The 22,059-nt window shown below is 37.9% G+C and overlaps 1 protein-coding gene across 1 annotated transcript in view; it reads right to left on the reverse strand.

Annotated features, from left to right (window-relative positions):
• NDUFV2 (NADH:ubiquinone oxidoreductase core subunit V2) overlaps positions 1–17,381 on the reverse strand; it is a 33,329-nt gene extending 15,948 nt beyond the window's left edge. The window contains exons 1-4 of the mRNA XM_014837339.2: positions 17,025–17,381; positions 3,427–3,492; positions 1,887–1,949; positions 1,690–1,806 (exon numbers count right to left, since the gene is read on the reverse strand). Coding sequence (XP_014692825.1) covers positions 1,690–1,806; positions 1,887–1,949; positions 3,427–3,492; positions 17,025–17,078 — 300 coding nt within the window. The 5' untranslated portion in view covers positions 17,079–17,381. The remainder of the gene's footprint in view (positions 1–1,689; positions 1,807–1,886; positions 1,950–3,426; positions 3,493–17,024) is intronic.
• Positions 17,382–22,059: the final 4,678 nt, after the last annotated feature.

Consider the following 22,059-nt stretch of genomic DNA (forward strand, 5'->3'; position numbering starts at 1 on the left):
AACCTCCCCTGGGATGCTGCTGTGCACCACCTTATGACTTAGTGACAGTTACAGAACTAATGCGTGAGCTTCTGGATTTTGTTTTTGTTGTAAAGTTGGGCTTTCCTTTGCGGGCTGGGGCAGCAGGAGGGGCAGCGGGGAACAGTAACAACAAAAGTTTCAAATGTAAAGTGGAAAGAATCTTGATTCTATTCTCTATACGCTATTTCCTGTCTCTCACACATACGCATCCAATTCTAAATAGAACAGGAACAATATTTTTGAAATGTTCTCACATTACTTTCTCATTTATTCTAGTTTGTTCTGCTAAGCCGGCGACTCAGCAAGACTTCCAACAAGCTTGCCATTATTAAAAACATTAATTTTTGCAAAAAGAAAAAAAGTGTCTATGATTAGAAACATACGTAAATCATTATTATTGGCTATTATAATTTAAAAAACAATGTAAGTAATTTAGAAAACCTCTAAAGAAATACGTGATTTATTGAAAAAATAACCACCTGACTATATTTACTAAGTATAGTACCAACCTAACTTGCTTTATAACATTTTTCATAGTCAAAAAAATACTAAGAGTTCACAACAAGGTTAGTGTACTGTACAAAGTAAGTAAGAGATCAATGAACTAAATCTAAAATTTGCATTTGGGATTCCATTAGACAAACTGAGGACTTTCCTGTTCTCCAAGAAAGATCATAATGGTCTAGCCTAATAGTTAAACCAAATAAAATTTAGAAAGTGAGAAGAATGAAGTATAGCAGAATCTCTACAACAGTCAAGTAGAAAATGCACTGAATTGGAAATGATCAGTCCTAGCTCTATCACTCAGACATCATAACATAATAACTGGAAGAGATGTTCCTAGTGCAAACTCTTCAGGGCAGACGAGGAAGTAAGCTCAGAGAAAAGTCAGATCTCTTAGCTCAAAGTCAAATATATTTTTCACTATATGACACTGGCTTATTAGTTGTATGATTCTCATAAGAATCAAATAATATGTGGTTTTGTATGGCACTTTGTAAAGTATACACTGTAACATAATACCACACAAATGTAGTTACATTTGTAGGATATAAATAAGCTTGAAATTTGGATTATTGCTGAAAACACTATCAGAAAACAAATGAATCTTAAAATATGTATGAATAGACTAACTTCATTTAAATAGATCACCCATAGGATTTCTGTAGGTTGTTAATTCCAAGGTGCCATAATCAAGTGTCATAAATACCATATATTATATAGATTTTTGTCAAAGCCTGTAGCCAAAGATGCAGAATATTAAAGAGATTCATATTAGCTGTGAGTAGATTTTTTTCTCTGTAATTCTAGTATTTAAATAGTACATTAATTTTCAGGACATCTTGACAGCAAATTATACACATTTGGGATCTTTTATCTTTATTATGGCCACTTCTCTCAAAAAGGAAAAAATAAAGAAAAGAAAACCTCTTACGCTATAATGCCTTTACTATTTCCTTAAGGATAAAAACCTCTACTCTTTCAGTTATCTGCGTTATTAAGGGAATCAACAAAACATAAATGTAATTTGAGGAAACATATAAATGATTAAACAGCTTCAAACTCCTAGAGTCTGACGTTAATGACTTCTGGAGGAATTCCTACCTAAGGAAGTTAACATACACCCTCTCTCCTCTTTCCCAACTAAGGCAAAAATGAATTCAGTACCTTGTTCATAGCAGAGATGGGCAGCCATCCATTCTGTCTTTGGGCTAAATCCAGGATTGGAAGCACTGCTGCTGCTTTATGCCCTTCAGGATAGTTTTTTACAATTGCTTCTATCCTCTGTATCAAAGAAAAAGGACTTGTTTTTATACATCTGGAAGATACTAAATATTTTGTAAATTAATTGTAATGTTAAATACCTTATAGTTTTCTGGTGTGAAATCAAATGGAGTATCTGGGTTATTCTCAGGAGTATCTCTATGCTATAAAAGGGAAAAAAATGTTTTTCAAAATTCCATCAAAAGTGTGAATAACTTTGTACATTACTATGCTGCTAGTGATCGTTTATCTCTTCACTTTAATTCCAACATGATATATACCAATCTATCCGTTCATCAAGAATGGCTTAAACTAATTCTTAAATACACATTTGATAAGTATGATTACCAAAGTAACATTAGCATATCAAAATTTTAGGTAAGTCTTAAAAATCACCCTCTAAAGGTTAAGTGAACTAGCTTTAGGAGCAAAAATCAAAATAAGTTTTACCCAATTTGATTAGAGAATAGGATCTTCTAAAAGTAATTACCAAAACATTAGCAATTACTGGAAGCCTTAGAAAATCAAGACACAAAATTCTGAGTGTGAACATATGTGCATTTTTCCAAAAGAGAGTGTATCAGATTGTCAAAGGGACCCATTACTTCAGGGAAGGTACAAAAGTACCATCTCTTCCCCACATAACAAAAACTATCCCACAGCTAGTTTTCCATAACAGAAACTGGCCAACAGCAAGCAGCTTTATTTCTTCTCCATAAAAGAGCAGGCCCTCTTCAAAAACCGACAAGAAATGGCATGTCAACAGGAAATCAAATGAGTCACACTGAGATTAACGCTTACACCAATTAATGTTTTGTATAAACGGTGAACACAGAATTGAATCCCTTAATATGTTAACTCTCAGAGTACTGCTTTTTCAAGGACATAAGAGAGGAAAGAAAACAGAAACTTTGGACAATGATCTCAAATATGTGGCAAATTTGATACGTTTTTGAACAAGGATGATAAAATATAAAGTAGAAACCTACTTATCAATAGTACGGCTAACTCAGCATTTGTTAAGATGCAGCCTGGAAATAACTCAGGTTACAAAACTATACCACACTAACTCTAAATCATCATACAAGTCCACTAAATTGCCTTTAAACAACACTAGATTAATCCTTGAAACTTGTACCTTGTCACAGAAAGGGGACAGATTATCTTATCCTTTCTGAATTGTGCAACTAAGCTGGGGAGTTTACTGACCTGTACCTGTACTTAAACCCCGGAAACCAAAAATATAAAGGCCAAGTGCCGATGTATTCACTATGCTACTAAAATTGATGAGTTTCAAACTAGTGCCATTTTGGGATTCCCCAAGTTGTTGCAGCCTCAGAATCTTCAGTGAGCCAACATGACTGACTTTTAAGTACCTAGTGTGACCAGTGCTCACAGTAACTTCACCAAAGAATCATCTAAATTCTTGTTCCCAGAGTTGCCCTGGTGCCAACTGAAACTTGAGAGGTTCAGCTGGCACCACACATCTTTTGAAATGTAGTAAATTCAATTAGCTATATTTAACTTCCTACAATTGCCAGCATATACCAAAGACACTGGTGTTTAAGATATTTTGGATTATTACAACAGATTTACCCAAATTTCCAAGTCTTTTTATTCTGAAGAAATCTAAGTACTTACCACAAATAAGGCTCCTCCAGCTCCATTTTGCACAGCTGTCTTATGCAAATTCCTTATATGTCTTCCCTAAAATTTTAAGAAAGTTTAGTAAATCACAAACCTTAAGAAATTTTTTGTAAGTAAATACTTTAAGATTCATAATTAAAAACAATAGAATCAACTTATGGAAGTAAAAGATCTTAAGAGATAGAGTCTACTACCCTACAACCTGCCCACGTCTATTTCAAGACAGACATAAGGAAATGGAGATCCAAAGGTAAGGTTATTAACCTGCATGAGGTGGCCCACTAAGAGTAAGTGGAAGAGCCAGCACCACACCCCGCTCTGCTGAGCCACGTGCCCTTCCCACTGCACCCTGCAGGCGAGCATCTGGAGAGTTAGCGTGCCGCTGACTTGCTGCCTGTCACTCTTGTCTGCCTCAAGTTGGATGCCAGCTTTCGTTTAATGCGGACCTTCATAAACATGTTTTCATTCTGTACAAATGAGTCACATACTCTGTACAAATGAGTCAACTGTGTCCCCCTTTTCAATTCTTTACTAAGTTCTTCAGAAACTCCAGCCATCAAAGTTTCAGAAAGCTGCTTATGATGCTATGCAGACTGATCATACTCAACTGTTTTGGAAAGAATCCATTTGATTACCTTCTCCCTTGCCCTTGATTTCTCCTTGCCCTGCTGCTACTCTCCCAAACTCCCCAAGTCCTGAAAAGCAATTCGACTATTGTTCAGAAATCATCTGATTTCCGAGTTCTACTAACCACAGATGGCAGAACACTAGATTAAACCAAGCATGGAACTGGCAAAGCTGGACAATTCCAAGGCAAACAGAGAAGGAAGTAAAAGCGGTGATGTACCAATCATATATTTAACCCTTTCCTAGGTTCAAATAAAATTTCAGTTGAAGAAATAAGTTCATGTAGAATACTTGCTTTAATTAAGAAGACAAGACCCAGGTACAGAAAGAGAGACATATGTATAAAATATGGGAGTGATAAATATCAGTTTCAGGATAATGGAGGGGTGGGAGAATTTGATCAGCTAGTGGTACACAAGGGGGCTTCAACTATGCTGGTTTTGTTTTCTTAGGCATACAGTGTTTATTACATTCTTTTTTGGTGTCTGAAACATATGATGAACTTTTTTTTAAAAGAATGCAACATGTATCAAGAGAGTTTATGTTCTTATTCTTTTATTCAATTTCTCCCAAATTGCTCCAAGGTCAATTTGTAAATACAAGATTATGCCTATATCCTTGACTTACCTGTCCAGAACCTGGATTGAGATAAACAAACATAAAACTAAGGCCATAATTAAAAAAAAAAAAAAAATACCGTAAGAATAATATCAGGGGCTCAGCAGTGAAGTGCACACGTTCCGCTTCAGCGGCCCGGGGTTCACCGGTTCAGATCCCAGGTGCGGACATGGCACTGCTTAATAAGCCATGCTGTGGCAGGCGTGCCACATATAAAGTAGAGGAAGATGGGCAAAGATGTGAGCTCAGGGCCAGTCATCCTCAGCAAAAAGAGGAGGATTAGCAGCAGATGTTAGCTCAGGGCTAATCTTCCTCAAAAAAAAAAAGAACAATATCAACTTTGAAAAATAAAGCTTTATTTAGAAGACAGTGACAGTCCCTGCCATCACTTTAGCTGAGAAGACACTAAAAAAAAAAAAAATCAAAGAACAATTTTTATTCAGTAACATTAGTGAGTTACTTAATAAATTCTGAGCGAAAACAAAGGATTTCACAACAAAGCAAGGAAGGACTAATTTAAAAGGAGGGAAAGTACCCAATTCTCTCTTTTCTTAACTTCTGAACTCTAACATTTTCTGTTTACTTTAACTGGCTTTTTACCACTCTCTCAGGGTGTGTTTTCCTCAGGGCTCAGTTCTGTCCTATGTTCTTTTCTCTGTAGATCTTCTGCCTCTGAGAGCTTATCCATTCTCATCTATATCCATTCTCATCTACGATGATGACTCTTGAATCATACACAGTCATCCCGCAGGATCTGAGGAAGACTCTTCCAGGACTCCCGCAGATAGCAAAATCCCCAGATGCTCAAGTCTCTAACTTGGCCCTCAGTATTTGCTGGGCTCAGTATCTGAGGAGTCAAGTTAACTGCGGATTGTTTACCATCCGCAGTTGGCTGAAACTGCCGACCCGAACCCACAGATACGGAGGACATACTGTACACATCTGATGACAAAAAGTGAGTGTGAAGAGATCATAAATATATATGTAGTCATGCATAGCTTAATGACACAACCTGAGAAATGCATCCGTTAGGCGATTTCATCGTTGTGCACACATCATAGAGTGTACTTATACAAACCTAGATGGTAGAGCCTACTACACATTTAGACTATATGATACTATCTTACAGGCCCACTGGGGTATATGCAGCGCATCATTGACAAAAACGTCATTATGCGGCATATGACTATAATTAATGAGAAAAATGAACAAAAATGTCACACAATTCAAATAAACTTAGTAGTAATTAAAAACATGCAATTTTAAATGAGATAACATTTCTAGCTATCAAATTAGCAAAGATTTTTTTTTAAAGATAATATTCAATTCTCTTAAGCATATAGAGAAGTGGGCATGCTTATACATTAGGTAAAAACTGATACAGCCTTTAGGAGAGCAAATTGGCATGGTGTACGGACAGACTAAAGAAAGTTTCCATCTTTTAACCTAGTAATTCTACTTTCAGAAATTTATCCTAAAGTATAAAATGATAAAGGTTTATATAAAAATGTTTTCTGTAGTATTTATCATAGCAAAACACAAGCAACCAAAAAGCCCAACATAGGGAGGTTTTAAAAGAAATACTAGTAATTCCAACAAAAATCATATTATATAGCTAACAAAAATCCTATTTCCTAAAAATAATGACACAGAAAGTATTTGTGCCACAACCATAACTGGAAAATATAAGAGTTAAACAAAAACAGCATAAACTACCATCCCAATTATATTCAACATAGACACTAATGCAAAGATTGGAAGTCCATAACAATTAAAAGTGCTTATCTCTGTTATTATGATGTTAAAAAAACTATTCTGTACTTTGTTTCTTATATTTTTCTCTATTTTCCAAGTTTCCTATTTAGCATGGATTAATTGACACACTGGAAAAAAAATCTTATTTAAAACAAAACATTCATCAGGTACAAAATGAAACTTAACACCTCTACGTTTAGTCCTATTTCTCCTTCTAACTTCCCTGTATATCAAAGAAACCACCAACAACCTCCAAGTTAAAACAGCTTCAGTTATGGGTCAACATTTGATCCCTTCCTCATTATTCCAGGATCTGGCACATACTTTTACTTAAAATAAAAAAATATAGAGATAATCTTGAAAATTGGTCTTTGGGCCTATGTAGCTACATGCTAGAAAATTTATTTTGAGGCACTTTCTGGCTCACTTGTAATTCTAGATATGAACATGTGTTTACACAAACACACACACACAGATACTTCTATCCAAAATAAAGCGTTTTAAAATTCAAATTGCTGAAGACAGACTACTGATTGAGAACAGTCAAAAAAAAAAAAAAAGCAGCTAAGTTATAGGAAAAAAAACGCTACAGTTTCAGATCAACTATTTATTTTTTGGAAGATCTGGGTTTAGATCACCACTCTTGCTACGTACTAACATGTGACCTTGCACAAGCCAGTTTCCTTAAGCCTTAATTTCTGCACCTGTAAAACAGTGATACTTACTTATTGGAGTGTTCTAAGGTTCAAATAATAGTTTCTCTGAAAGTACTATATAACCTGTTAAACCATTATCACATCTGCTTAGCTGACATGGGGATAAAACATTTAATAACTAAAAAATGCAAGATTTAAACAACTGCATTTTAAGAACTGAACAAATATTTTAAAATTGTGCTTTGTAAGTTGATTCAACAAAGGGTCACTGTCACACTGTCACAAAATAACATATTACTGAGTTTCTTGCATTTGCACATAATTATTTTTTATTTATTATTTCTAAGACTGTCAATTTTTATTATCTTATTATTATAAGACTGTCAATTTTTCTGGTCAAAGTATATTTTAGATGGTTGCAAAATACCATCTCCTTCCTCTCTACTGAAATGAACATACAGATTTATCTTTCACTTGCAGTGGGGAAGGAAGAAGTAGTGTGGGTAGACGATCCTCTATGGGTCTCAGGTTTCTACACATCTTAGGAGTAGAGGCACTAGGCACTAACAGCTTTTGTTCCAGATTATCTTTTCAAGGATTTGTGTAGTGAATGTCTCCCCCTGGGGCAAAGGCTGGGTAAGTTTTCTTGAAGCTGGGGTTGGATTCCTCAGCTATGATGCACAGCATTCACTGGAGCTGCTCCAGGTCACTCCCACGAAATTTGAGGGTCAAGAGGAACTAACGTGAACAGGAAGCTTACGCTGCCTGATGGGCCCCGAGTGATAAAGTCCTCTGTCTCTGACCCAGGAGTCTCAGCCAACATCCATGAAGCCGAGGGAGGTTAACTTGTTAGCTTCTAAGTAGGGTAAAATCTCAGCGCCTTCACAGCTCTTGACAAAAGGTCAACATGTACAAACACGCTAGTCTCCGTGTCCTACCGATTTTTCAAAATATAGAAAGTATTATAATATAGTGAATATTATACAAGAAATAAAGGAATAAATGAGATGAATACAAAGATGATATAAAAGAAACCAGTAACAGTGGCTGTCTCTGACAGAGACAGAGGGTGACCAAGGATCTGGAGTGAGGAAAAAAATTTACTCTTTAATATAATATATGTACCATATTTATGTACCATAATTTATATCCTTGCAGAGTAGTCCCCCCATCTGTGGTTTCAGTTGCCTGTGGTCAACTGTGGTCCGAAATATTAAATGGAAAATTCCAGAAATAAACAATTCTTAAGTTTTAAATTGTGCATCATTCTGAGCAGCGTGATAAAATCCCATGCCGCCCCTCACTGTTCTGCCTGGATTTGAATCATCCATTTGTCCAGCATCTCCCCACTGTATATGCACACTACTCGCCCATTAGTCATTTAATAGTCATCTCCACCACTGCAGTATCGCAGTGCTTGTGTTTAAGTACCCCTTATTTTACTTAATAATGGCCCCAAAGCTCAAGGGTAGTGATGCTAGCAATTCAGATATGCCAAAGAGAAGTTATTGTCATTAATCTCTTACTGTGCCTAATTTATAAATTAAACTTTATCAGAGATGTGTATGTACAGGAAAAAACACTATATATAGAGTTTGGTACTATCAGAGGTTTCCAGCATCCACTGGGAGTCTTGGAACATATCCCCCAAGGATAAAAGGGACTACTGTACCCCTATTCTTTAATATACACAATATTTATCATATTTTATATTTACTATAACATATATCCTTGCATACTGTTTGAAGTTTTTGCAATGTATATGTATCACATTTCAATTTTTAAAAACAAAGTCTTTAGTCCTTTTCCTCTATTACTATCACCATTCTATTTCAGACATTATTTCAGGTCTATGCACTACTCTAACAGTTTTCTAGCTGACCCTTCCCCAATCCAAATCATCCTGTCTAACATCACCAAACTAATCTTAAAACTACTGTCTTTCTGGGATCTTTTTGAATACTACATCTACTCAGACAAGAGAAACAAAAGAAAAAATTAACAAGTGGACTTCATCAGACCAAAGAGCTTCTGCAAGGCAAAGGAGACCAGGAACAAAACAAAAAGACAACCCACCAACTGGGAGGAAATATTTGCAAATCATGTATGCAACAAGAGGTTAATCTCCAAAATATATAAAGAACTCACACAACTAACAACAAAAAAACAAACAATTCAATCAAAAAATAGGCAGAGGATATGAACAGACATTTCTCCAAAGAAGATATACAGATGACCAAAAGACACATGAAAAGATGTTCAACATCACTAATCATCAGGGAAATGCAAATCAGAACTACACTAACATACCACCTTATGCCTGTTAAAATGGCTATAATCACTAAGACTGAAAATAACAAATGTTGGAGAGGTTGTGAAGAGAAGGGAACCTTCATACACTGTTGGTGGGAATGCAAACTGGTGCAGCCACTATGGAAAACAGTATGGAGAGTCCTCCAAAAAACTAAAAATAGAACTACCATACGACCCAGCTATTCCACTACTGGGTATCTACCCAAACAACCTGAAATCAACAATCCAAAGTGACTTGTGTACCCCTGTGTTCATGGCAGCAGTATTCACAATAGCCCAGACATGGAAGCAATCCAAGTGCCCATGGACCGATGATTGGATAAAAAAGAGGTGGGGTATATATATATATACATACACACACAATGGAATACTATTCCACCATAAAAAAAACATAAAAAACACAAAATCATCCTATTTGCTACAACATGGATGGACCTGGAGAGTATTATGTTAAGCAAAATAAGCCAGACTGAGAAAGACAAACACCAAATGACTTTACTCATATGTAGAAGATAAACACACGGACAAAGAGAACAGTTCAGTGGTTACCAGGGGAAGTGGGTCGGGGGTAGGCACAGGGGTTGAAGGGGAGCACTTACATGGTAACGGACAAGAAATAATGTACAAGTGAAGCTTCACAACGATGTAAACTATTATCAACTCAATAAAAAAAAAAAGAAATGTGAGTTCTCACACACACACACACACACACAAAAAGTGGAAAAAAAATAAAGCGCAGGATAAGCAACAGATGTTAGCTCAAGGCCAATCTTTCTCACCAAAAAAAAAAAAAAGGAAAGAAAAAGAAAATCAGGTATACATACAGAGGGAAACAGATTAGAAATGAAAAGGCCTGCCTCCCTTGGCTCATGATGTTCCAGTTTAGAGAGAAAAGGATGCATGTATGTACTCTATTTAAAACAAGCTATTTACTGTTTGTTTTTTTTTAAATAGTAAATGCCACTTTTCTGTTCCCGCAGAAAACCTAAATATATATATGTTAGCATAGCATTCAAGCAACTTAATTTAAATGTCTGAAGTTGACTTCTTCAAAATAGTAGAAAAAGGGCTCAGATTTTGTGTATGAAACAAAAGAAGCAAGCAGAACAGTGACAGTACATTGATAAATATTAGCCTTCTTTTTTTCAACCAGCATAAACTATTATTCATAGCAAGTTAGCACATGGCCATTTTCAAAGCTGGCCTGTTTCGTTCTGTCTTGCTTTTTGGTGAGGAAGTTTGGCCCTGAGCTAACATCTGCACCAATCTTTCTCTATTTTGTATGTGGGACACCGCCACAGCGTGGCTTGATGAATGGTGTGTAGCTCTGCGCCCAGGATCGGAACCCATGAACTCCAGGCTGCTGAAGCGGAGCACACAAACTTAACAATACGCCTCTGGGCTGGCCCCAAAGCTGCCCTGTTTTTTGATATCTTTAATAACTTGACCTATTTTACATCTGTTATAATATCTATGTCAGTCACTTTCAACAAAGGAATAAATAAGATATTAAAAGTTTGATTAACATCTTTACATTACTTAAAGGGCCATCTGAATCCAGTTTCACTTTGGAATAAAGAGGCACCCCAGGACCAGTTTTAGAACTGGAAAAAAACAACTTAGCTAGGCTGGACTGATTTGAAGAGTAAGCTCAGTGTTCTCCCCTTAGACTAGAGTCTAGTTTCTCATAAGACTCTGAAATGTCTATACTTCAGTGAGTTCCAACTGAATTCAGTGAACTCCAATTGAAAATTCAAACAACGTTTTTTTAATAAACAAGAACATAATCTGATATATAATGCAGAATTAATAGTGAATTTCAATTCTAGTTTATTCTTTTTTCAGGGTGTTTCAGAAGGAGCAGAGAAGATTTACAGCAGAGAAATAGCGGCAGAGATTTCTTTGGATTCAAGTAACCTTGAGTAGCTTTGTGTTAAGTACTTCAACATACCTTTTTTCATTGACTTCTCAAATATCTGTGGTTAGAAGTTATTATTTACATTTTACTTTTAAAGAAATTTAGGCTCAGAGACAGTAACTTGCCCTCCACCACACAATTAGTGACAGAGATGGATTCTGAGCCCATGCCTTTTGAATCTAAGTCCTCTGCTCTTTCTACTAGCCCTTCTCTTTTAACATCATTTGCAATACTGATACCAAAAGTTCAAAATGACAAAAACTAAAATTTCACATTCTTCCACCCACTCCCAAAGAAGAGGGTTTTTTTCCTTAGTTTCTTCTGTTGCTCAAACATCATCAGTATCCAACTCTGCTCACCTTTCAATTCTATCAGACGTGTAGTATAAAAGGCCACATCTAGCGAGGGCAACTTAAAGGACAAGGAAGCTGTAAAACGAAACTGACACAATCACTACCCTAATTAGTCAGGAGAGGACCAAGGTCAGGCAAATGGAAAACAGTCTTTTCCTTTATTAGCAACCAACTGAGGCAGGGAATATACCTTTTAGACTACTCTGAACATTTACAGATTAAATCCACTATATACTGTGTGCACCTGCATGGGGGTCACAACTCACATGTGAAACACCTCCTGGAAAAGAAAAGTGATGCTGGCTCCCTCTGTAGTTTCTTCCCATTATTTACCAATACCTACTGGCTTATTTAATCTGTACTGTACTGTATTTCCCCAAAAGTCTTTGTCCATGATACACTCAGGGTAGGTATTTTTACATTTTAAAAAATCCTTGAGAAATCAGTTGTTCAATGCATTTTAGTTTAATAAAGTAGATGATGGGTTAATGGTAACTGAAATCTATTTCAAGGATACTGATAATAAATACAATGCTTTAGATACTGCGCTACAAACTTTAAAAATACTGTAACTCATTTACTCCTCACAGCAACCATACCGTATAAGTATTATTATCATCCCATTTTGCAAATGTGGAAACTAAGGCTCAAAGGGAGGAAAAAACTTTTCCTAGATCACACAGCTAAATAAATGAAAACCCAAACATAAGTTTTCCTGACTTGAGTACAAGCCTTAACCACTAAAATTGTTTTGTATATTTTCAGATATACATAGGAGGGCTTTTACAAATGTCTTCCATATCAAGTTCCATCGTTAAAAACTAAAAATGTTAATTCATATTAAAGAAACAGAAGCAATTTTTCTAGCACTATGAGAGAATTAACAACTAAAATTTGGCCAAATTTATATTATAGAAAAGCTACATGAACAGCCTAGGTATGAAAGGAGCATTACAGATTAAGATGACCATATTAATGGCAACAATATTAATGATTACTTTCAGCTATCTTGACCATAAATTAAACAAAGCATTCTTTAGACATCTAAAATCGAATAGGAATACAAACAACACTCAAATGTCCTAAGGACAGGAATACTCCATAGAAATGAAATGTCCAAACATTATTTTAGTCACGAGGTTTAGTCTCATCTTCACCAATTAATGTAATCTTGGGCAAGCTGCTCTGCCTTTCTGTACCTAGGTTTGCTCATCTACAAAATAACAGCAGTATCTTAAACTGTTAAAGAAGATTAAATGAGATAAAGTGTTTAGCATGGTATCATTATAAATACTCATGTGTTAGCCACTATTATTATTATTTTTGGAGCTTTAATTAAACAGTAACACTCATTTCTCATTATAATTTCTTCTTGTGCCCCTAAAATGCTACTGAAGGAAAAAAAGGTCAAACAACGGACCTCAATAATCTCAAAAACAAATGAGACCCTAAATAATTAAGAGTTGATTGTAACAGCAAACATTCATTTTCAAAAGTTTAAATGATTTTAAGAGCTTTTAGCCTAAAGAATTAACTGGTAAAACTTAAGCACGAACTTTTTAGTTTAACATGAAAGTCAAATAAACACAAACAAATGCTGTATAAACTTAAATTGCTTCATTTTCTAGTCTTAAAGATTAATACTCAGGTAAACATACATTTGTTTAAAATTTAATAAACCTATGACCAGAAGGAGCCCAAGTATCTATATTTTTAAAGCATCCTAGGTGATTCTTTTGATCAAGTTGGGGGATTATTGCTGTAGGGTATACAGTGCCTGTATCCTGGCTCACAGTTCACGGATTTTATGAATGATTTTCAACATGCTAATGATTCCAAGAACAAGAAATGCTAAATGATCTTTCCCAACCCAGGATCTTTGGAAATACTGAGGGATATTAAGGAATATTTAGTCACTGATAATAAGGAACTTCCTTCTCCATACCTCAAAATGTTAACAACATGTACCACATATCACCATAAATGTAACCATCTGAACACAACATGATATTATTTGTATTTTTCAAACTGTATAATTATTTTTTCATGGAACTACCATAATATCCCCTTAGGAACAAAACTGCATTCTTTTGATTCAAGAGTATTTCCTTTAAACGTCAACTAGCACTGTTTTGTAACTGAGTTAACAAAGTCTTTTTATCCATTCTCTCCTCTTAGTGATTTATTCTTCACTTCTCCTTTCTGAACCTTCCCCTTCTCAGGTAGCCAAAGTTTTTTTTTTTTTTTGAGGAAGATTAGCCCTGAGCTAACATGTGCTGCCAATCCTCCTCTTTTTGCTGAGGAAGACTGGCCCTGAGCTAAGATCCGTGCCCATCTTCCTCTACTTTATACGTGGGACGCCTACCACAGCATGGCTTGCCAAGTGGTGCCATGTCTGCATCCGGGATCCAAACCGGCAAACCCCGGCCCTGAAGTGGTACGTGCGCACTTAACCGCTGCGCCACCGGGCCGGCCCCCACCAAAGTTTCTTAAGTCTAACCTCACACAGAAGCTGAAACACTCACCAGATTTTAGTTACTATTTCCTGGACGTTTTCTACCTATGTTATGCTATTCTTGATGTGAAGAGGATTAAAAATTGTGTGCAGTATTCCGTTTTCATTATAAATTGGTTAAGACAAGGATAAAATTATATCCTGCTATATTTTCAATAGTACTATTTGTAAATATTCTAATATGTCTTTCTATTAAACATATATTAGACATGGTATTAGTAACGACAAGATCACTTTTCTGGGTTGCAAATCATGGCTCAGAACCTTAACTTATAAGGAAAATTTCCAGATTTTCCCCCAAGATGCATACTTTTACTACCTTGATAAAATTAAACTTTTCCCAGTAACCGTCATAGCTATGTAACTGTCTGCAGTTTAATCCCAAACAGTTGCTTTTCTTCACAGATTTGTCACATACTTCTACAAATAGGTGGGTTCTGCACCCTTTCACCTCTGAAATTATCAAATAAAGCTGCCTACTGTACTGATCCCCAAAGAAATCTATTAATACTCCTTTATGCAGAGAAATGTCCTTTTTAATGCCTTCATTTTGTTTCTCATCTTTATATCAATTTGCTATCCATGACAATTTTTTAAAAAATTATGCCTCACCTTGCTCAAAGGATGTAACAAATATTTCTTTCAACCTCGTTGTAATTCAACATTAGATAGTCATTACAGACAGTGGCCTAAACCATGATCATGAGAAACATCCCAGAGTCCTCTTTTCTCTCTCTTACTCTCTCAATTTAGTCAGTTACCAAGTCCTACCCATCCTACCTCAACAACTTTTAAATTGTTTTTCCTGCTACTCCGTTTTTTCTGTGACTATCCCCAGTTCAAAGTCTTTCATTTCTCTCCTCGATTACTACAATAACCTTCTTCTGACTTCCAATCTCATCCTTCTCCACATCTCCAGAGATTCTGTCCTAAAATTACAATGGGGGGAGGGTGAGGTGGTAGTGCTGGGAATAAATCTGATTTTGCTACTCATCTACTTAAAATTGTTCACTACCTACAGAATAAAATCTAAACTCTGTGGTATGACATACCAAGGTCTTTATGACCTTCTCCAGTCTCATCTTTCACAACTCATTATTCCTTGTCCATCCTGCTGTGCTCTCACACTTCACTGTCCTGTACATACGGCTACCTATAACTACAACGCTATGTCACACTATACCTCCCTCTCATCTACCACGACTAAGGTTCACGTCCTCCTCTTACCCCTCCAAAGTCCCTGAACCGCTCTCTCTTTTCCCTAAGCAAAGTGAAATCACTTCCCTAGTCTCTGCTCGGGGTGGCATACCCTTCTATTATTATAGCACTCATTAAATCTTCACCACACATAGCAATTTCCCTCAGTAAACTTGAGCAACTTCAGAATGGTAGCTTAAAGAGAAAAAAACAAAAACTAGTCTTTTCTCATGTTGTCCTTTCCACCTAGACTGCCCTCTCCCCAATCTATTTGACTCCAACCCCAATCTATTAGTATTGCCTCCAGGAAAAATCTTATACTACCTTCAAAGCAAACTGCATGACCTTACTCATCTCTGTAACACTGTACTTTCACATTAAATGACAATTACCTTAATGTGAAGTTCCTCTTACATGAGACTATCAACTTGGCAAGAACAGGGATTGTCTAAATCTGTTTCTTATCTGTAATATGGGGAAATAACAGTACCAACTTCATGAGATTTAGAAGTAAATATTTAACACAGTGCTTGGCACATAGAAAGCAGTCACCAAATGCTACCTACCATTATTACCCACATTGTTACCTGGAGCCCAGCGGCACATGACCCACAGTAGGACCTCAAATGTTTACTGAAAGACTAAACTCTGCAAATTGGAACATTCCCATTTTACAACTGAAGGAACTAAGTGAGAAAAATAACAGCCCAAAGTTACAAAGCAAGAAAAGGCGGTGAAGCCACCATCCGAACTCAGGTCGAACTCTAAAGCCCTGACCTCGTTCTATACTACCACGAACTCTCTCCTCCTCTGCTGCTGAGAACCGACTCAACCTCAACTGTACCGCTAGGGGAAAAAAAGGCTTCTTTATTTCCAGGAAATGCGCTGTTGTTATGGTCGTCATTTCTGGAATCTGCATTTTTAAGTTAACCTGAGCAAGTGTTTCAACATCTCTGAGATTCAATTTCCTTGCCTAAAAGAGATGAACGTACTTGGATCTCAAAAGACCATCCAAGCTCTAAAATCCTGCTGAGTGCAGTCTATGTGGTGGTGTTCCTTCAGTTAGTTTGATACGATTATTACCGAATTTTTCCGATATGCAAAACACAACTACAGTAAATGAAACACCGTGGTCACCCTTCTCTTGGCTCAAGGAAATGCTCATTAAGCTTTCACCAAGCAAGCTAGAGCCTCAATCCCAGAGTTGTCTCCAGGACGCTGCAACCCGACAGCAATAAGGTCACGAGGCTAGGGCTGCAAGGTGCCTCCTTCGCGGGCGGGTTTCGGAAACAGACCTGGCCGACCCACGACAGGCCACGTTCCGCGCTAGAGCGAAACAGCAACAACAGACGACCGAGCGGCCCCTCCTTCCTCCTCTCCTTGACCAAACTAGGTGTAAATCCCCAGCCCTGGGGGGAGGCCACGCACCCGCGCCGCTTCCTCTGCCGACCCTCCCTCGGAGCTCCTGGCTCACGGAGGAGCTGCAGCAGCAGCCGCCAGGGGACAGGGCGAAGGCCGCAGTGTCCTTGCCGCCGCCTGCAGGCCCGGCCAGAGCCCAGGGCTCTCCTGTGCCCACAACAAGGAGGCGCGGAGAGAGGGAGAACGGCGGAGGCGCCTGGGCTCATTCCGAGCGTCCTTACCCACTGGGCGGCGAGGCCCGGCGCCCGGGCCCTGAGCACCGCGGAGAGGAACATGGCGGACCAACCTGCGCGCCTTTCAGGGCGCCACCAGGCGAGAATCCCGAGCGAGCCTGGGACGCACGGCGTGCGCGCTCCCGAGCCCAGGCCTAGCGCGTCCTGGGCGGTGCGCCGCTCCCTACGCCGAGGCTGCGGGGGCGCGCGGGGGCTGCTGGGGCCCAGTGGGCGGAGACTTCCCGGGCGGAGGGGCGGGGCGAGGACCAGCTAGGGCCCTAAAAGGCCGGGTCCTGCTGGCTGCGGCTGGGGTCCCAACCTTGAAAGGAAGCGTCTGCCTGTGTCATCTTGGGCTCCCGGGAGATGAAACGCCGACCTGGATTTATGGGGTGAGCTTCCCTCCTGGAGAACCTTATGAGGATTTAGCCACCTCTTTTTTTTTTGTGGTTACTTTTTTTAAAATTCCGTCGCAACTCCCTATAAATCATATTTTACAAATTATAGACTCGAAGATACAGAGGCTGCCACTCAGTGAGCCAGGCGTGGACACCAAATACTTTCGTTTCAATTCTTTTGCTTTAGAAACGTGTGCCAACATAGTCAGGGGTGAAATAACATGTCTGGAATTTGCTTCACAATAACGGAGGGTGGGAGATATGAATGAAACAAGATTGGCCATGAGTGATGACTGTTGAAGCTGCGTGGTAGTTCTCATTACTATTCTCGGTATTTTTGTACATGTTAGAAATTTTCCATAACAAAACTTAAAAACAAAAAAGCCACTTCCTTCGTGATGTTTGTTTGGTCATCTTTGGAAATTCCAACAAGTATGAATTCAGTAACGGCTATGATATGCACAGCACTGTTTCCTGCTGTGGAGAGTTTGCCAGGCACTAAATGCCCCTAGGTTTTTCCCTTCACTACCTTCTTTTCTTGTGTGTCATGTCCTGTACCCACCCTCTTCCTTTTGCCCATTTTCTTAATAAATTTGTGAGTGATTTCTGGAACTTTCACAGCAGTACAGGGATTTTTAAAATTTCTTTCTTATTAATTTAAAAACTCTAAAATATTCCGTTGCAACTCTTTATGAATCATGGTTTACAAATTATGGAATTCAAGTAACAGAGGGCTGCCAGCCAGTGAGCTAGGAATAGACACAAAATGCCTTGGTTCCTATTCCTTTGCTTTATGTTTTATAATAGTGTGCTTCTCCTATATTGGCTTCAGTATTTTCCTTTAAAAGGGAAAAATGTTCTGGGTCTCAATGTTGATTTAAATTATTTATTATAAAGTTATCTAACTATATATACATGCAACACTATTATACACATAACACTGTTCTTATAGTTCTTAAACAACTAAAACAAAAGCACATCGCGAATTAAGTACATGCAAACTGACTGATCTGGCATGGATTCTTTGCATCTGGTATGCATGTTTTTACTGGATTCTATTAGGGCCTTCTCTGACCTCTTAGTCTGGATTAGTCCTCATGAAACTTTCCCTAAATATGCCTGCCTCCACTCTCTTACCACATTTACCCCCAGATTATAACCTCCATAGGTGCAGAAACCTACCCTTCCCAACTTGTTCAGTTCAACAACTTGCACTGTACCTGGCATATGGAAGGTATTCAGTATTTGTTGGCTAAATGAAAATCTTGCGCATGATGCAAATATTTGTCCTCTCTGAAAAGGCTATATGTCTCTGGTTGGTTTTATGTTTATTTGCATTTATATCAGTGAGAATGCTTTTTGATACAAGTAATGGACACCTAACTAAAATAAATTAAATAGTATTGGGTTCGCTATCTCACATGAAAAGAATTCCAGAGGTAGAGTAGTTCCAAGACTAGATAATTCAGTTACTCAAGGATGTCCTTGAAAACTTGAGTGCCTTCCATCTTTCTACTCCACATACTCAGCTGTGACTCCCATTATGGTCACAGGATGGCTGCAGCAGTTCCAAGTATCATATGTAGATGACAACATTCCAAGGAAGAAAAAGAACTCTTACCTTTCAAGTGTTCCAGATGTTCCTCCAGCAGACTTTGTCTCATTGGCATACCTGTCGTGGCGGTTAGGAGAACAGGCTTCAGAATGAGACTGCTGGTTCAGATCCTATCTCTACTGCCTTCTAGCTGTGTGACTTTAGGCAAGTTATTCTCTCTGGCCTTCCATTTAGTAATAGTGCCCTCCTCATAGTTTTATTATGGGAGTGAAATTAGTTAACCCTTGTAAAGTTCTTTTAAAAGTACCTAGCATAGAGTAAATGCTCAATAAATGTTAGCCTGTGGTCTTCCATAGTAGAGTAGCATCTCTTGGAATTCACAATCCATGGAGACCGTGTGTATCTCATTGGTGTCTTAACAGTAAGCAAGCACTTAGCAAGTGTTCCTAATTTCTCTTACCTAAGAGCAGAACCAAAGAGTGCAAAGAGTAATGTTTAAAACATTAAGGATCCTGGCTAAGGGAGCATCTAGCCTATTAACACATTCTCGAAGATGATACAGAAAGTAAAATTCTTTTAGTTCAACAAGTCATTCAACTGCTAGTAAGTTGTGACACCACTCTGTTCACTAGTCCAAAAGATTTGTTAATGTCCAGCATGACCCAAATAATTCTCAAGTGAAAACATTAGGATTAATCTCTCTCACATTCAGTAATGTGAGTTCATTTCTAGAGCCACCCCACTTATAAAGTAACCTAATGCACAATCGACTATTCTTCCCAGAGTCCTTAGGATAGAATCGTGGGGGCTTTTTGAAAAATCTCTGTTCTTCCTTCCATTCTCAAAGCCATTGTTTCTGGGCACAGACTAACATGGACATCAGTGATTTCAAATGTTAGTGACCTAACCCTATAGGCTTGATTGAGATTGGCTTCATTACATACATGTGATGAACGTTATGGCTGCCTGGTTAGGTATATTCCACTATTCTAAGTTAGTGCTACTACTATAAGCTCAGGGAAGTTGGCCTTAACTATAGTGACCAACCCTTTAATTAAACAGTACATGTCTTTGGGGGTAGGGGATGGGAGTCTGGGTGCTAGGGGACCTAGAATAGTCAGGAAGAATGACGAAGTGTGGGAACTTTGGCTCTGCAATTCTTGTGATTTCTTCTCCATTTAAACCATCACAAATAGGCACTGTAGAGTTCATGGTATAATGAAAACCATGAGCTTTGTAATCACAAGGGTTTGGATTTGAACTCTGACCTCGTCACTTACTAGATTCTGTGAAGCTTTGGTTCTCAATTTATTTTTTTTTCTTTTTTGCAGGGGAAGATTCACCCTGAGCTAACATCTGTTGCCAATCTTCCTCTTTTTTTTTCCTCCCCAAAGCCCCAGTGCATGGTTGTATATCCTAGTTGTAAGTCATTCTAGTTCTTCTATGTGAGCCACCACCACAGCATGGCTACTGACAGACAGGTGGTATGGTTCCGTGACCAGGAACCAAACCTGGGGCGCCAAAGTGGTGAGAGCACTGAACTTCAACCACAAGGTCATCAAGGCTGGCTCTCAGTTTCTAAAAGTACAATTAGAATATCAAATCCTTCAGTTTATGGGAGATTATTAATGTGGTTCCTGGCACACTGTTCTCTCAAGTATCTAACAATGTGGTCTGCTCCATCTTTACAACACTTGAGTCAGGTATTCTAAATTATAACTGTCTCCTAGGTCACATCTTACTTATTAAAGCAGCCTCTCACATGCCCGCTCCAGCAATTCGGACCAGCCTGCCTCGCTGGCTTTTCTAATGAATGATGTGAAATGCAGGCCCAGTTGTGCTTTGAGGGAAGAAGAGAAACTAAGAGCCAGTTGTTATGAAGTCAGAACTCAAAGGAAAGAAAAAAAGGGATAAACTTACTGCTAGATGAGTAAGAGAGAGTTTTAGAAAGAGAGGGAAGAAAGTACTTTTCACAGGAAATCTGATGATGCAAAGAAGAGTAATGTGGTCACAGTGGCACACTGAAGGTAGACCTGTTTCCTGCTCGTTGAGGATGAGGAGGGATGTAGGGTAGTGAATAACTTCTTCGCGATCCTTTCAAATTCTTCTCAAGTTAATCTTGGACGTGTAGGACTAAGAGAGGAAATGAAAATCAAAACAGCCGGTAACTTAACTATGCAGACTTTAGCTACGGACTGTTTAAAACATAAGAAGCAGAAAGTCCCTTAAGCCACATCAGAGTCAGGTCACTCGTAACTTCCCTACTGTAGGACTGAATCCTGGTGGCTTCCATGGCTCAAGTGAAATTTTCTCTCCAGAATTTGATCAGTGCTTCCCTATCAAGTTATCAAAGTAATTAAACAACCATGAATATAATTTTTGCCTAATAGATTGACAGAATTTTAAGATTGTTAATTGCCAGTATTGGCTGTGTGTGGAGCAACAGTCTCTCCTCCAAGGATCGTAGTAATGTGCTAAGATCAGCCTCCCCGGAGAGTAATTAGGCAGTATGTATTCACTTTCTTAATTTGCAAAGCCTTTTACCCAGCAATTTTGTTTCTGTGAATTTATCATAAGGAAATAACAAGAAAAGTCTACGAAGTTGCTTGTACAGATATGTTCATCACAGTGTTATTCATAATACTGAATATTATCATGAAAGCCATGTAAATTATCATCATCAATGGAGAGTTGATTAAACAAATTATAGTACAACCATACAATGGCATGTTGCTCTGCAGATTTAGAAATAATAATGAAGATTGGTATTTATCATAAAGGAAAGATGCCCATGATATGTTAAGTTTAATTTTAAAAATTTTAGAAAACATGTATAACATGACATAATGTATAACATAATATACATGTTATATATGTTATACATATAATGATATATATTTGTATGTGCATAGAAAAAATATGGAAAGGTACATATCAAAATATTAATAAGAGGTGGTGAACAGGTTGTAGTCTTTACAGAAGTCAAAATATAATGATGTACAATGAAATTTATATAATGTTATAAACCAATGTTCCCTGAATTAAAAAAAATGTTGATAAGAGTTCTCTCTGGGTGATGGGATTAAAGGTAATT

Source organism: Equus asinus, chromosome 7 (assembly GCF_041296235.1).
Source record: "Equus asinus isolate D_3611 breed Donkey chromosome 7, EquAss-T2T_v2, whole genome shotgun sequence".
In the NCBI taxonomy this organism is placed as follows: Eukaryota; Metazoa; Chordata; class Mammalia; order Perissodactyla; family Equidae; genus Equus; species Equus asinus.